The sequence below is a fragment of the Dama dama genome, chromosome 6 (assembly GCF_033118175.1).
Source record: "Dama dama isolate Ldn47 chromosome 6, ASM3311817v1, whole genome shotgun sequence".
Taxonomy (NCBI): domain Eukaryota; kingdom Metazoa; phylum Chordata; class Mammalia; order Artiodactyla; family Cervidae; genus Dama; species Dama dama.
The window spans coordinates 18,657,273-18,675,270 of NC_083686.1; the positions used below are offsets into that span (position 1 = coordinate 18,657,273).

The 17,998-nt window shown below is 38.4% G+C and overlaps 1 protein-coding gene across 2 annotated transcripts in view; it reads left to right on the plus strand.

Moving 5' to 3' along the window:
- Nucleotides 1-12,030, plus strand: part of HPSE (heparanase) — a 40,307-nt gene extending 28,277 nt beyond the window's left edge. Inside the window, exons 9-12 of one of the 2 annotated variants that reach the window (XM_061145638.1) lie at nt 397-511; nt 3,565-3,683; nt 4,835-4,981; nt 10,255-12,030. In XM_061145638.1, the coding sequence (XP_061001621.1) occupies nt 397-511; nt 3,565-3,683; nt 4,835-4,981; nt 10,255-10,414 (541 nt within the window). In that variant the 3' untranslated portion in view covers nt 10,415-12,030. Of the gene's footprint in view, nt 1-396; nt 512-3,564; nt 3,684-4,834; nt 4,982-5,045; nt 5,342-10,254 lie in introns of those variants that run through there. The other variant, XM_061145639.1, reaches the window with a different exon arrangement.
- The last annotated feature ends 5,968 nt before the right edge of the window (nt 12,031-17,998 follow it).

The window sequence follows — 17,998 nt, forward strand, 5'->3', positions numbered from 1 at the left end:
TACTTCTATCCTCACATGGGGATGGAGGTGGAGAGGTTGCGGGTGGGAGGTGGATTGGCATGGATCCCACAGGATGGAGAACAATTATATATGTTGTATAATTAATTGTCTATAGCTGTAGGCTTCTATGGCTTTGTAGACGTTGTCCTACCCTGATAGGGACTCCTATGGCATATTAATCGTCTTCAAGAACTTGTTATCATGCAGGAGTGAGAGAGCACATGAAGAAAAGGATAGTCTCTGTTTCATCTGAATGTCTTATTCATGACTAATACTACTTTTCTGGTTTTCTGTCAGCTCCTCCCACACAGAGGAATAAATTAGAATAGTGTAGAGGTAAAATGGAGTTATTTTGTTTTCCAAATCTGAAGAAAGCTTGGCCTCACTCTGTTCCAGGTGGCTGGATAAATTGGGCCTGTCGGCCAGAATGGGCATAGAAGTGGTGATGAGGCAAGTGTTGTTTGGAGCCGGGAACTACCACTTAGTGGATGAAAATTTTGAACCTTTGCCTGTAAGTGATCATTATTTTCCTGTTATTGTGAGTCAATTAAAGTCTACCTTTTATGAAGAGTCAATTCTGTCATTAAATTCAGTGCTCTTAATAAGTAGCCAAACCATGGAAAGGTGGACTGGAAGAAATCTTAGAAGAAACCCATTGTGACATTTTTGTGTCTCAAGAAATTGAGACCCAGAAATAATGATTTCAACATGAGTCATTTGGGGTATGGCATGAGATTTTTTTAAAAAGAGGGATAATTTGAAATTTTATGACTTCAATTTTACATGATAACAAACTTGAATCAACTATTTTGCAAAGTAAATCAAAGTTGAAATTGCCATTAGTATCCAAAGTTTCAAAATGTTTTTATGTCATGAAATCATCATTTATTTAACTTTTAAGATAAGCTAGTACCATGTATTTGTTCAGAAATATCACCCTAAGATTGGCTATTTTGTTAATAATCTTCAAGATATTTATGAATAGAGTCTCATTTCCACCCTATTTCCAACTACATCTGGTGCTAAATCAGGAACTGTAGCCTTTCATATAAAAGCCACCTTGAAGATATATATAGGAATAGCATAGATATAGCTCTGAAAAGTATGACCTTGATTTTTACAGTCTAAAATAGCATTTGAGAATATCTATTTTCTAAGAATAATTCCTACAGGAATTATTTGAACACTATAGGAAAGCTAAGAAAGTCTGCAAAAAGCACATGCCAAAATATAAGCTAGGCTTTTGTGGTTTGTAGATATCCCCCTAAAATTGCTTTTAATCTATAGTGGCCCAAGTTCATGGAGCACACTGTTCATAATAAAATTTTTAGCAAAATGTCTTTGTACAAAAAGGAATCTCTTCCCCAAGTCATTTATAAAATGAGTTAAACCAAGTGTGATCATTTCATTGAACAAATATCCAAAATCTACTACTGGCCATTTCTTAAATGGACCTTGAACAAGGAAGAGAAGTAAATAATTTCTTCACAATGTGCTCTAAGTACAATATCTAGAAATTAGCTACCTTACCCTGTCACTCTTTATACTATTTATTATGTTATCTAAAGCTTCAAACACAAACTTTTGACTTAAGAATTCTTTGTATATATGCTAAATATATTTCTTCCTTAAGGTTTACAAGTCAGCTAGAAAAACGTGGAAGAGTAAATGGTACCATTGACATCTGCAGGATCCTAGGCAATCAGCCTTAAACCTATTGTACATGTCTGTTTTCTTATTTGATTTGCATAACAGTCCTGGAAGGTGGCAACACAGTTGTCTTAGATTCATTTTTATATTTATTAATTGTTTAATTGGAGGATAATTTCTTTATAATGTGCTGGTTTCTGCTGTACAATGCAAATAAATCATAATTTTATATATGTGTGTGTATACATATTTTCACTCTCTTTTGAGCCTCCCTCTCCCCTCCCATCCCACCCCTCCAGGTCATACAGGCTGGACTCCCCCATTTTTCAAATGTTGTTGTTGTTCAGTCGCTAGGTTGTCTCCTGTTCTTTGTGACCCTGTGAACTGCAGCACGCCAGGCCTCCCTATCCCTCACTGTCTCCTGGAGTTTGCTCAAACTCATGTCCATTGAGTCGGTGATGCCATCCAACCATCTCATCCTCTGTCATCCCCTTCTCCTGCTCTCAATCTTTCCCAGCATCAGGGTCTTTTCTAATGAGTCGGCTCTTTGCATCAGGTGGCCAAAGTACTGAAGTTTCAGCTTCGGCATCAGTCCTTCCAATGAATATTCACCGTGGATTTGCTTTTTCGTTTTTCACACGGGGATGTTCAAATTAAGGGATGCTTGTGGGATTTGCTGGAGGTCACACTGTCTTGTTGTTATTCTAAAGAATCCTATACAAATCCTGGCTCTGAACCTGCTTGCTTTCTATCCACGCACCCATCTCCCCTCACAGAACCGTGCTAAAGTTATGTCTCTTTTGAAAGCATTTAACTGATTCTTCTCTGTAAAATCTTAAGTCTCCAGTGTAAAATCTTAAGCAGAGAAACAAAAGTTGTTTGCCTAGTAAGTCTGCTTTATCTCAGTTCAAGGGCTTCCCTTGTGGCTCAGCTGATAAAGAATCCGCCTGCAATGTGGGAGACCTGGGTTGACGTATATATATCTAGTGAACTAAAAAATAACTTTCTTATTATGAAAAATTTCAAAGTAGAGGGGAAAATATATGAAACCCTAATCTTGTCTAATCCATAATCCTGCCTATCCCTCACCTCCCACTTACTAAGCAAACCTCAGGTATATCATTTTATCTGTAAGTATTTCAGTATGTTTCCCCTTTGGAAAAACATAACAAAATATAGTTATCACACTTTAAAATATTGACAATAACTTCTCAATATCATTAAATATTTAGTCAGGGTTTCACATTTTCCTTACTGTCTCAACTGTCTTTAACAGTCGGTTTATTCACATCAGAATCCAAACAAGGTGCATATATTGCATATACTATGTCTCTTTTTTAAGCATTTGTTATATCTTTTAAGCCTGTTAATCTTTAACTTCTCCCTCCCTCTCTTTTTTTTTGTCTCTTGGGATTTATTAATTAAACAAACCAGGTAATTTGTTCTATAATGTTTTCCACATTCTGGATTTTACTAAGGTTTCGGAGGCAGTTGTTTTAGTCTGCTCAACAGATAGAAGTTTTTATCTTTCAAACTTGGTTCTGTATGTGTATATGTGTCTGTGAGTGTGTGTGTATCTAAAGTTTTTGCTTTGAGTTTTGAATTCTTGGATGACAGACAACACAAACTATTTAAACTGCCTCTGAGCAATCAGTTGTATTCTTGAGATCTATCTCCTAGCAGACATAGCCCTTTGAATCATGGAAATATAGACCTCTGGTGATGAACAGCAGCAAACAAGATACTGCCCTCAGATTCACGGTGACAACACAGACCAAAAGATGAATCCTTCTTAAATACCTCTAGGATAACAGTCACACTGTTTGTAGGATAGCTATTTGCTTGACACTGTTTTTGTTAAAAAGTAAGTAAAAATCTATTTTTGTCCCACCCCTCCCCAATCACTTCAACTAGGATTATTGGCTTTCTCTTCTGTTCAAGAAACTGGTGGGCACCAAAGTGTTAATGGCAAGTGTGAAAGGTCCAGACAGAAGCAAACTTCGAGTATATCTTCATTGCACAAACATCAACCAGTAAGTGTGTAACACATCCTTTACCAATCAACAAGTTTTAATAATTAAACACACAATTTCCTACTCTAACACCCTGCTGTCTTCTATCTATAGAGTGGGTCTAAGGTGGATCATTGTTCTTTATTTCTTTTCATTCTCATAGTGATATGGTGCCAGAGTCTAGCTTAAAAAAAAAAAGGTTAAATGTAGGCATTTACAGTCCAGCAAAGATTTGACAATGATTTGATTAACATAATACATAATAAAAATATATCCTGAATGTAAATAAAGAATAGTACAAATGTAACCACATAAAACAGATTTCATATGAATGATTAATCAATTGAATGACTATGGATGAATATAAATATGAATTCATATGAATGAATAATTATGTGACTATACTTATCATTTTGAATCATATCTGATTAATAAAGAAGAAAAATTAAAAGGTGACTGATAACAACTCTCATGTTTTCAAAAGTTTTAACTCAGTTTCCAGAATTGAGAGGCCATAAGAGATTTTTATAGTACAATACTCTGGCCTTAGGTAGCAAAAAATATTCCTAAATTTGAGATTTTTCTCATCTTGGTTTCAGTCTGTCTTTCCTGACAGAATAATGCTAAAAATATTTAGCTACAAAGGCTACCCATGGTTTCCTATTTCATTGAAAGGGAACTCTGTTTCTGGTGAGTGGCCCCATTAGGAATGGTGGGGAATGGTTTAGGTGGATAAATTCTGTAAAATGTCAGTAGATTTAATTTTCTTATTAGTGTCAGTCTTTTCATAAGGTTAGAAAAAGTCTTGGTTTATATGGTTTATAATATGAACTCATATGAACCCACAAAATTTCCCTTTTACCATTTAACTTTCCTAAGTTTGAACATGTATGAGCTGACTGACTTCCTCACAAGTCAGTCTGGCAAAGCAGCAAAGATCGCAAAGTGCTGAAGCCCAGACAATGGTTGTGTGAAGAGCAATAGTTTCATCACGTTTTCAAAACAGGACCACATCAGCAGGCTGATATTAGCATAACTGGAAGATACAAGGAGGGTGCAGCATCACTATAAATACTAAATACACTTCGTATTATCCATGATTATATTGTAACCAACTACTTAATTGCTTAAATTAAATAAACACTTTTATTGAGTTCATGATTTGCTTTTAGCCCAAGGTATAAAGAAGGAGATTTAACTCTCTATGCCTTAAACCTCCATAATGTCACCAAGCGCTTGCAGTTACCACATCCCTTATTTAACAAGCAAGTGGATAAATACCTCATAAAACCTTCAGGACCTGATGGCTTACTTTCCAAGTGAGTAATTTTCTTGGTTCATTTCAAACTTTCACCTAAAGTGAATTTTCTCTGTGTTTTTCAGAATACTGTGTGTTGACAGGGAGCAAAAGAAAAAAATCAACTATTTCAAGTTCTAACAGTTCTTAACATTCAGGAAATTATATGTGAATACACACTAATACAGGTGTAACTCATTCGGAGAAGCAAAGCAGAAGGATGGGAAGACAAAATGGCAGTTAGCGTACAGAAATGTTTTCATTTCAAAACAACTTGATGTATATCTGGATCCACTCAATGCATTTAGATTATTTGCTCCAAAAAAATAATCCTTGGTAATACAGTCACTAAAGCAAAAATACCTGTATGTAATTGCTATATAAAGGCATAGGAGTTGGTATAAAATATCATGTGTCATGGATGTGATTCTGTTACAGTATCAGAATAGTTTGTTATTGGTTAGAGTGAAGAAAAAGAGTGGTCAGAAATGTGCCTTTTAAGTGAATTATTTAAAATTGGTTCTTAAACATTTTACTTTTAAAAGCCCATGATTGAGTATGTCTTAAAAAGCCTATAGTCAACAGAATACCCAAGGGACTTCCCCGGTTGTCCAATGGTTAGCACTCCATGCTCCCAGTGCAGGGGGCCTGGGTTTAATTCCCAGTCAGGCAACTAGATCCCATATGCTGCAACTAAGAGTTTGCATGCCATAACAAAGACTGAAGATCCTGCATGTGCAAATAAGGCACAGCCCAATAAATAAATATTTTTATCAAACCAGAATACCCAAGAATGAGTTAGGCACAACAGATATTGTAAGATTTCTGTGCAGTGTGTGTTGGAAGGAGCTCTTTTCTTCATGGCTATTCTCACACTGTGTGTGTGTGTGTGTGTGTGTGTGTGTGTGTGCTCAGTTGCTCAGTTGTGTCTGACTCTTTGCCACTCCGTGGGCTCTGGCCCGCCAAGCTCCTCTGTCCATGGGAGTATCTCGGCAAGACTACTGGAGTGGGTTGCCAGTTCCTCCTCTGGTGGGTCTCCCATCTCTGCAAATGCTCTGTTAGTGTTGTTTTCAGTGACAGCATCAGAACCTGAAAAAGTGTCATAAACGTGCTTTCAACAAAGTCCTATCCCCATAGACAAGTATTATTAACTCTGGGTACCATTCTATGATTTTTTTTTTTCCTGTCCCTTATTTTACTATATATAACTGTAATCATACAACTTCTAATAGGAGAAATTGAAGGAGAACCCACAAGTTTTCCCAAGTATCTTTCCATCTATAGTCTTGGTAGACATTTTAATGGGCTGCACGTTTTATAAAATACCATGGTTTACTTGTTCATTTTCCTACTGTTTTTTTCCCATACTTTTTTCCCCCTGTTATAAATAATGTATATTTGAATAACAGATACTTCTCTCTTTGGGGATTTTGACACTTTTTTAAGTTCTTAGCCTATTTGTGTCTGAGGCCGAGAAAGGAAAAACTTCTCTGAAGTAACTAAATAATAGTTGTAGAGTTAGATGTATCTTAAGAGGGTCTTCGCTGGTGGTCCAGGGGTTGAGACTCTGTGCTCCCAATGCAGGTGTCACAGGATCAATCCCTGGTTGGGGAACTAAGATCCTGAGTGTCACAGCAAAAGACAAAGTCTTAGAGATCATTTTAGTCTAGCCTTAGATGGGTATCTAAGGCCATTCAGCCCTGTTTGTTTCCTCTCTGTTGGATCTCACAGCCTCTGCTGGTGACTGCTTTCTGTGGCACGGATACGGTAAACCTCTCTGCCTTTCATCTGCTGCTCTTAGTTCTCTCTGGAGCATATGGAATCTATTCCTCATGCCTATGGACAAGTGGGTTTAGAGGCTTTTTTTCCTCTTTCTGGTAGGGGAGGGTAGCATACACTCTGTGTTAATTTTTATTTCCAATTAGGTGTCAATGTTGTAAAAATTGACAAGTATTAAATACCTGGATTTCTAGCTTTTCTTTGAAAATAGGTGCTCTGGCAACTCTGGGGTGTTTTCCCAGTTCGATGGAGCTGAACTGGGATTATTCACTTTAGACAACTCATCCAGCTCTCTGTTCCCCTTAGTCCCTATGTGACCCTGCTGTCACAGGCCTGTCCTACTGCTGGTTCATATCACTTCCTTGACACCAAGGGCATTTGGGTTTGCCACTCTTAATCTGAAACAACACAGAATGCTCTGTTTTCTCCAGAATAACTCAAATATTTGAAGGACAACTGGATTGTCTTCTCTCCAGGCTCAATAAGCCTAGTTTTTTCAGTGATTCTTCTCTTTGCTGTATTTACCAGACCCTGTTGCATTCTGATCATATATTTCATGCTTTATACTTGGAAAACTGGTGAAATTGTGGACATAGTTGTATTATCCTAAGTTCTCTTTGATGACTATATATTACTTATATTTTTCTCTCTTTAAAATATCTTTAAAGAGAGATAAAATATTTCTTTTTAAAATGTCACGAAAGCATCCCAGATAGGTTTAATGAATGCACAGTTTGCACACATGCTCATGCTAACAACCTCAGGGGGTTAAGTAATGATCACCTTTAAAAAGTTAGTTTTCACTTAAATAACTTGTATAGTGCCCATAGAAGGTCCTGTATCATAAGTATTTAATAAATATTTGAACTGAATATATGTTAACATAAAAGCAGTATTTTATAGTTATCTCAGATGAATTTTGCCCACCGTCTCCAATTCCACCAAATCTGTTGCTTGCTAATTCCTTCCATCTGTATTTCATCTGAAACTTGACAAGCATGTCTTCTATTACTTGTCACCATATTACTAGCTTAGAAATAGGAAATAAGATACTACCTTCAAATAAAACCCTACCCTTATTGGCCAGCCCAATGAGGAAATATTCTGCATGCTTTAAACTTACACTCAGTATACTGATAACATCCTTTAGCTATATTCATAGCTGATTAAACAGTATAGACAGGTAGATTAGGTATTATCTTGCCCATGTTTCATCTTAACCCAGAGCAGCATTAATTTACAGTGATCAGACTTACCTTTAAACACTGTGACCTCTCCTAAAGACTTTCTGAAACTTTTTTGTGTTCCCTTGTCATGGTCCTCAATCTCTTGCAGAAGAGCTCTAACTATCACCATTTAGAGATGTTGTCAAGACCTATTTTTGTTTGTGGTTTCCTGATGGTGGTCATGGCGTTTCCTCCTCCACCGCTTGCAGGAAGTGCTGTGATATAGGTGCTGAGACAAAGCTCGGGTGCATGTGAGCTGAGTGTAACTGCAATGCAGGCTTGTTAGCCTTCAGCACAATTATGGTTATCTTATTACATCTTTCGGAGAAGGCAATGGCACCCCACTCCAGTACTCTTGCTTGGAAAATCCCACAGATGGAGGAGCCTGGTATGCTGCAGTCCATGGGATCGCTAAGAGTCGGACACGACTGAGCGACTTCACTTTGACTTCTCACTTTCATGCATTGGAGAAGGAAATGGCAAACCACTCCAGTGTTCTTGCCTGGAGAATCCCAGGGACGGGGGAGCCTGGTGGGCTGCCATCTATGGGATCACACAGAGTCAGACACGACTGAAGTGACTTAGCAGTAGCAGCAATATTACATCTTTAGGTACAGAGCCCACAACTGGACATTTAAGCAAGGATTAATGGAAACTAATTTCTCTGCTGACTGATACTTAGTAAGGATACAGTGTGAGAGATCTTTAAAACTTTATAATAATGCTACATTGGAAACAAACAAGTGTCTAACACTAGACAATTCAGTAAATAAACTAATATGCTGGTACAATGGAATCTTGTGCAGTCATTAAAATGATGCAGTGGATGAATGTTTAATGGTGTGAACAAATGTTAGGAAATGTTAAGGGGAAAAGAATCAAGTTTTAAGAGACTATATACTATATGCTTATTTTTGTCCATATGAAAATATGTCTGTTCATACATACATAGAAAAGAGATTAAGCAATATACATCAAAATCTTAAAAATAGTTATGATGAGATAGGTTGCTTCTGTTACATTTATTTATCTGAATAATAAAGATGATGATAGATAATGCTTTTACGTGCTTATATGTACAAGGCACTGTTATAAATGCCCTACATATAATATATGTATTACATGTATGACATAAACTTTGGTATTAATCTAAATATTCAACAATAAAAAACTTTTTTGTTACAAAAATTTCATAATATAAAAACCATTTAAGAAAAAGATAAAAGAGATAAAAATATCACTTAGAATTATGGAAGTATCAATAAAACTAAAAGTAGACTAAAGCTTTTCTTCCTAAGCTCTTACTTATGTAAGATTTGTTGCTGTAAGAATATATTTTGCTATGTTTAGTTGTTTCAGTCATGTCTGACTTTTTGTGACCTCATAGATGGCAGCCCACCAGGCCCCACTGTGCATGGGGATTCTCCAGGCAAGAACACTGGAGTTGCCATGCCCTCTTCCAGGAGATCTTCCCAACCCAGGGATGGAACATTGCATCCCTGGGTTGCAATCTCCCACATTGCAGGCGGATTCTTTACCGTCTGAGCCACCCAAAGAAATAGCCCAAGAATATATCAATTTGATTTCAATAATAATAAATATACATAACACTTGTCCTTGATTTTTTTTTCTATTTTTTGACTCAGTTTTTAATTTAAATTTTGACAGATGCAAAGAAAACATAATTATTTTTTTAAATCTGTGGTTTAGCTAAAGAAAATCATTTTTCTTCACTACAGCAATATATACTCTACCAAAGTAGCTTAACAGCTTAAGAAAATGAATATATACCTCCTGGGAGAAGGGGAGTAAGAGGGTTTACAGATATAGTTACAAGTGGGAAATTGACAGTCATTTTGTATATTAAATTCATGCAACTCACATTCCATCCTATATATTTGCTTCATATATACATGTTTACAATTACTTATCATCCTCCCCCCCCCCCCAAATGCCACAAATCCAGAAGGATGTCATCTTCATCCTTTTTACACCTCCGTCATCTTGCCTAGTATGGATTGTGTGTGTTTCATTTTCTGTAAAGGGCCAGATAGTAAATATTTGGGGGCTCTGCAGACCATATAGTTTCTGTCACAACTGTTCAGCTCTACCAGTGTAGCTTAAAGGTCATCTCGGCCAAATGCCTATCTGACATAGTGTTCAAATACAAGTTATATACTATAAACTGCCACAGAAAAAAATTGGGGCCTTAAAAAGTTCTCAGGACTTTTATAGAGTAGATGGAAGATGTACAGCTTGGCTAACCTGGATGCATCTTTCCCCTTTGCAGATCTGTCCAGCTCAATGGTCAAATTCTGAAGATGGTGGATGAACAAACGCTGCCAGCTTTGACAGAAAAACCTCTCCGCCCAGGAAGTTCACTGGGCATGCCACCTTTCTCGTATGGATTTTTTGTGATAAGAAATGCTAAAGTTGCTGCTTGTATCTGAAAATGAAAGACATGTACTAGCCTGGAGACTGAACTTTTGAGTGTATTGATAAGAGGAAAGCAAAATTCAAAGTATAGGAAGGCGAGCAGATATATTGCAGACCAATGGGTGGGAGATTTCGAGTCCCTGGGAGACACTCAGTATGAGATTTAGCACAGAATTATGTTCTAAGTAGACCCCTGCTAATAATAAGCCAATGTCAAACACCATGCTTATATTTTTGCATGTACTATTTTAAGGTTATTAAAAATGTACATAATATAATACAGCCAGGAGGCAAGTATGTGAAGGATATATTATTAATTTCAAGAAAGTATTTAGTTGTTTTTATTTAAAATAAAACAGTTACTAGAAAACTGTCAGATTCTTCCCTCCATATGCTATCTCTATGGGCTGCCATAGAAAAAGTTTACTGTCACAAACTCCAAATCGTCTATGAAAGAGAGACAATCTCTTTGCATCTTAACAGAGAGCTGAGTTCAGTTGCTGTTTCTCTTCCCTGTTCTGTTTGTCAGTAATACCATGTGAGAAGACAGATGGCCAGATGTGACAGTACTTTTAAAAAAGTTTAATGACAATTCAGAGGGAAGGGATTATATACACTTCAAATGAAATAAAAAATGACTGCAAATGAAATTGATTTACCAGGAGGAGAAAATTTAACTCCATACATTACAACCATCTGTTCATGTTTACCTCTGTTAGTCACTCAATCGTGTCCAACTCTTGGCGACCCCATGGACTGTAGCCCACCAGGCTCCTCTGTCCATGAAATTCTCCAGGCAAGAATACTGGAGTGGGTAGCCATTCCCTTCTCCGGGGAATCTTCCCAACCCAGGGATCAAATCCAGGTCTTCCTCATTGCAGGCAGATTCTCTACTCTCTAAGCCACCAAAGAAGCCCCATGTTTACCTTTAATTTACCTTAAATTCTTATTTTAGTTGGCTGCAACTAACAGAAAACCTTGATTCCAGAGGCTTAAACCACCAGACATTCGTAATCCCACACAATGAGAAGTTCAGGTTGGGTGAGCTACACTGCTGAAAATGTCACCAAAGAAACAGGTTGCTTCTCTGTCTCTGCTCTACCACCAGCTTCATTCTCAAGCTGGCAGCACAATGCCTGTAGCAATTCCATGGGCCCAGTCAGACCTGGCAGTAGCCAGACAAAGATGAGCCATTCTTTCTGTCTTCTTCATAGACTTTTGAACTTCTCAGAGGTTCTGTCAGCAAACCTCTCTTCCTGTCTCCTTGAGTCATATTAGCCAGGAGGGGGTTGCATAGCCATTGTCCCCAACTGCCAACATCACTGAGATTCCTCCAATTGTCTCCTAATAATCTTTTGGAATGGAGAGGGTGTTGAGAAGTCTATGACACTGACCACTACAGTTCCCTGCTTTTATCAGTAACAGAATATATTATTTTCTCCTGTGTCTTAATTCTAAGAAATATAAGTCTCTTTATATTTATGCCTGCTATGAATAGTGTCTCATTTAAGTACATTTATAAGGAGCTAAAACTGGTACCTAAAGTTTGGATGCTTTAATATCCTTAAATTTTATATATCAATGGTTTTTATATTTTCATGTTTGAAATAAAGTAAGTTTTGTAACCTAATATTACAATGATTATTCTTTTAATAAAGCATAAGTCTACAGATCCCTTGTTTCCTTCACCACTTTGTTTATGCCCCGACCTTTGGTTGTCCTTTCAGCCTTCCCTACACCAAGAGTTGACCTTGAAGAAAAGAGACCATCAGGCACAAACATAATATCCTCCCTCATCATGGAGATTGAATCATGATCAAAGTTCAATCCAGTCTATTTTTCTTCTCCCTGTCCCCTCTGCCACTTAATAAATTCAAGGCCCAATTTTCCACTGGTATTGTAACAATCTCCTAATTGGCCTCCTTGACTTTGCTTAAAATTCTTAAAATTTTAATTGGCTTAAAATGTGCTTAAAAATTAAAATGGCTTTCCGTTCCCTTGGCGTATAGGTCCTTCCATAACCTGGCACCTGCTGTTTTCTTTGGCCTCGATTCTTATTGCTTACCCCATGAATTCTGTTCTCCCACCCACACACTGGTTGAGCGATCTGGACAAACTGCCTCTTTCACCTTTTGCTTCTGTACCTTTAGTGCTGCTCCTTCTTCTCTCCATCTGGACTCTTCCTCTCCAACTTTTATGTTTATTAAGACTCAGGGTCTTCCCTGGTAGTCCAGTGGCTAAGACTCCGACCTCCCCATGCAGAGGGCCCAGGTTCAATCCCTGGTCAGAGAACTAGATCCCACATGCTGCAACTAAAGATCCCACATACGTGCTAGGTTGCTTCAGAGTCGTTCGTGTCCAACTCTCTGCGACCCTATGGACTATAGCCCACCAGGCTCCTCTGTCCATGGATTTCCCAGGCAAGAATACTGGAGTGGGTTGCCATTCCCTCCTCCAGGGGATCTTCCCCACCCAGGGATTGAACCCACATCTTTTGTGTCTCCTGCATCGGCAGGCAAGTTCTTTACCACTAGTGCCACCTGGGAACCCCCAAAGATCCCACACGTCACAGCAAAGATTGAAGATCCCCCGTGCTGAAGCTAATACCTGGTGCAGCCAAATAAATAAATATGTAAAAAAGAGAAAAGACCCAGCTCACACAGCAGTTTCAATGCCTCCCCTATCATCTGAGTAGCTTAAGTCATATTTCTTTGCTCCTATAGCAGTTCAGACATTTATTTTTGTACAGTTGATGATAGTCTACTAGTTTTTAAATTAGTTCTTAGGTTACTTTATTAAATGCAACTTACATGTTTATTTACATTCCCATAGACCTGTCAAAGGACACTAACAAAGCTAGTTTACCTGAAACTGCAGCACAACAAACTTAATAAGGCAAATCTGCATATTTAATGTAATATTTCTAAACATACCTTAAAAAAATTTAAAATACAATTTTAAAAAATTCTTATACATCTAAAAAAAGTCACACAAAAATTTAGTAGATCAAGTTCCCTAAGCATTTAAACACCTATATAAACACAAAACCTATATAAACACAATTTGTACAAAAATGTCATTTTCTCATGCCAAAGTTACAAATTTACTATCCTAGCCAGAGTTAACAGAATTACCAGTTCAGGGCCTCTTCACCAAGTATGGTGACAATTAGCATTCGATTAGAGAATATAGAAACAGGATATGGAACCACTTAGCATGTTGGGCTCAACCCCTTCCTATGCTTAGGTAGCAGATGTTGGGGTCATCTAAAGCAAAGTCTGAGACAAGGACTTGGGGTCCAGGAGTTTATCTGGGATGTCAGGAAGCAGGCATGAGAGATCAGGGAGAGTGAGATGGAGGAAAAGGAAAAGCCAGTATTGAGGTTTGTTGTTGAATTTGCTGCAACAGGCAATTAGAGTTCGGTTCCACCAGTACCACTGAGAAACATGGATGCCCTTCATAATTTTTCTCTTATTATTCTCATGTTTCTTAGCAGCTATCATTTCATACTCACTTTATTGTCAATTATAATTTTCACAAAGAACATCTGCTTCACATAAAATAGTTTTAAGGCCAAAGTGAAAGTGCTTAGGAACTCTCTTCCAACAGGAGCCAAGGGAAAGACATACAAAGTGTGGAAACAGGAAAAAAGAAATTACCTGGCTATCACTTGAAACTTAGTTTGGCTATTTGTGACTCGTTATCCTTAGTATTTTGATCACCTAACCTTGAGGTAGTTACCAACGAAAGTGACTGAGCAGGTATGCACATATGCATTTAGACCACCGTAGCACAGAATCACATCAGTCTAATAACCTCCTTGTTTAATTAATTTAACAGAACACATGGAGGAGGATGGTTGTGTGATCAGGAGGTACTCTCTGGCAATGCTGACCCTTGGCCTAAACATCATACCTGTCCCCCAGACACCCTACAAAGACCCACATCCCCAAAGAGTACCCTTATCCTAGGGCCAGTGCATCCTCAGAAGCTCTCTATTGTCCTCCACTGAATCAGGATTGCAAGAATGCCTGCCCCTCTGTAGCAGATCCCAACTGGCAAAATATTGCAACGTTTATAACTGGGGGAGGATAGGTAGGAAAACTCCACCTTAGATGGCTAGACCAGCAAAGGCAGTCACTTTATTTATTTATTTTTTTTAAATTATTTTTATTTATTTTTTTTTCCAGTGGGTTTTGTCATACATTGATATGAATCAGCCATGGATTTACATGTATTCCCAATCCCGATCCCCCCTCCCACCTCCCTCTCCACCCGATTCCTCTGGGTCTTCCCAGTGCACCAGGCCGGAGCACTTGTCTCGTGCATCCCACCTGGGCTGGTGATCTGTTTCACCATAGATAGTATACATGCTGTTCTTTTGAAATATCCCACCCTCACATTCTCCCACAAAGTTCAAAAGTCTGTTCTGTATTTCTGTGTCTCTTTTTCTGTTCTGCATATAGGGTTATCGTTATCACCTTTCTAAATTCCATATACATGTGTCAGTATGCTGTAATGTTCTTTATCTTTCTGGCTTACTTCACTCTGTACAATGGGCTCCAGCTTCATCCATCTCATTAGGACTGGTTCAAATGAATTCTTTTTAATGGCTGAGTAATATTCCATGGTGTATATGTACCACAGCTTCCTTATCCATTCATCTGCTGATGGGCATCTAGGTTGCTTCCATGTCCTGGCTATTATAAACAGTGCTGTGATGAACATTGGGGTGCACGTGTCTCTTTCAGATCTGGTTTCCTCAGTGTGTATGCCCAGAAGTGGGATTGCTGGGTCATATGGCAGTTCTATTTCCAGTTTTTTAAGAAATCTCCACACTGTTTTCCATAGCGGCTGTACTAGTTTGCATTCCCACCAACAGTGTAAGAGGGTTCCCTTTTCTCCACACCCTCTCCAGCATTTATTGCTTGTAGACTTTTGGATAGCAGCCATCCTGACTGGCGTGTGATGCCACAAAAAAAGAAAACTACAGGCCAATATCACTGATGAACATAGATGCAAAAATCCTTAACAAAATTCTAGCAAACAGAATCCAACAACATATTAAAAAAATCATACACCATGACCAAGTGGGCTTTATCCCAGGAATGCAAGGATTCTTTAATATCCGCAAATCAATCAATGTAATACACCACATTAACAAATTGAAAGATAAAAACCATATGATTATCTCAATAGATGCAGAGAAAGCCTTTGACAAAATTCAACACTCATTTATGATTAAAACTCTCCAAAAAGCAGGAATAGAAGGAACATACCTCAACATAATAAAAGCTATATATGACAAACCCAAGGCAGTCACTTTAGAATGTACCTCATCCCCAGAGGCAGGCATATAAACCTTTACCTGAAGTGCTTATCTGCCTGTCTGTTTGTTTTGGCTGCAAATGAATGGCAGTCTCTAGGTTACTATTTATCACTGACCTCCAGTCATATGTCCTTAACAGTGAGCTCATCTGTTTCCAGCTTCTGAAAGAGTAAGTTGCAAAGCCAGTTGGAACAAGTACAATTCAGCATGCTACTGCTCTCTCATCCTTGGGGCATGTCTTTTATTTTCACAGAAAATGTCCTAAGCTGAATCTAGTGACCTGATTGCAAACACTTGACTGTTTGTCTGTTTCTTTAAGAAAGGAAGAAGTTTATGCAGGTTTAGTTTCTATTAGGACTAGAATGGCCATACCTTTAAGTCCTCCTCTGACTTCTATATACATATCCATGTATATATAACATTTATATATGGAACATATATTTACAAATATTTACATAATATTGTCATACAAGAAAAAGATTTGATCTTTGCCCCCAGTTCTTGGCATAACGTTCCTGAAACTGTTAGAATTTCCTGAGTGGTAAGAGTGTCTTATCTTATTCATAAGGAACTCCCTTTGAGCACAGCAGAATTTATACTAAAGAGGGGACTTTTAGAAGTGATGGTGTTAATCGCTCAGTTGTGTCTGACTCTACGTGACACCATGGAGTGTATGTATCCAGGCTCCTCTGTCCATGGAATTCTCCAGACAAGAATACTGGAGTGGGACATCCTGAAGGATGGGGGCTAGTAGCAAGAAGAACCAACCACCTGTTAGTGAGTCGGAACTTTTACTCCCACTCAGACCTCCAGAGGGGGCAAAAGGACAAACAACTGAGTTCAGTCATCAACGGCCAGTGATTTTGTCTATCATGCCTATATGATGAGGCCTCCATAAAACCCCAAAGGAACAGAGTTCAAAGGCTCAGGGTCGGGAAACACATGGTGGTGATGGGAGAGTGGTATCTGTCTAGAGAGAGTGGAAGCTCTGTGCTTGCCCTATTCATCTCTTCCATCTGGCTGTTTCATAGTTATGTTCTTTTATTAAAAAAAAAAAAAAAGCAAAACTGATAATTGGTGAGTGAAACATTTTCCTAAGTTCTCTGAGTCACTCTGGTAAATTAATCTGGGTCTTGGGAACCTCCGATTTATAGCCAGTATGACAATGGCAAATGCATGCATTCTCAGTCATGTCTGACTCTTTGCAACCCCATGGACTGCAACCCACCAGGCTCCTCTGTCCGTGGGATTTTCCAGGCAAGAATACTGGGGTGGGTTGCCATTTCCTGCTCCAGGGGATCTTCCCAACCCAGGGATCAAACCTGTGTCTCTTGAGTTTCCTGTGTTGGTAGGTGGATTCTTTTACCACTGTGCCACCTGAGAGCAAAATTTTTCACCCCAAAATATGTCTCTTTGGCATGAGGATTACTGTAGACTGGTTGTTTTTTTTTAAAAAACAAATGGATCAGGAAGAGCGTTTACCTCCTTCCCTCTCCAACTGCCTACAAACTGGAGAAAGAGGATGTGTTCCAGGAAGGGAGCTATCACCATAGATAAGTACAGTACAATGTGAGCTAGGTTTGGTAGACAGGGAAGAACCTAACAAAATCTGTTTGTTAAAATTCTCTGTCTGGGGAACTCCCTGGCTGTCAAGGGGTTAGGACTTCAGCTTCCACTGCAGGGGCCACAGGTTCAATCCCTGGCCAGGGAACTAAGATCCCACAAGCCATGCAGCATGACCAAAATAAAATAAAAATAAATAAAACTTCATTTAAAAAACATTCAATAAAAAAATAAAGTTCTGTGTCCTATTATTTCTATATGGCCCAGCAAATATTTGTTTACCAAACATTCTCTCTGTGAAATATCTTCTTTCTCTTTGAAGTCCCAGACCCCTACCCTCTTCTCTTTAGTCCAGGAGATCATATATACCTCATTTTACCTGACTGTCTCTGGGGGCTCTCATGTTAGGATTCCTCCTACAAATGTAATTAAATTTTACTTTCTCTTATTAATCTGTCTCATGTCAATTAAGTCTGAGACTAGTCAAAAGAACCTAGAGAGGCAGAGGAAAACCTTTTTCCTCCCCAACAAGGATAGGTCAGAAGCACAGGTAACAATCTGGACTTTTGATGGGCTTCGCTGGTTGCTCAGAAGGTAAAGAATCCACCTGCACTGAAGGAGACCTGTGTTCGATACCTGGGTTGGGAACATCCCCTGGATAAGGAAATGGCAACCCACTCCAGTATTCTTACCTAGAGAATTTCAT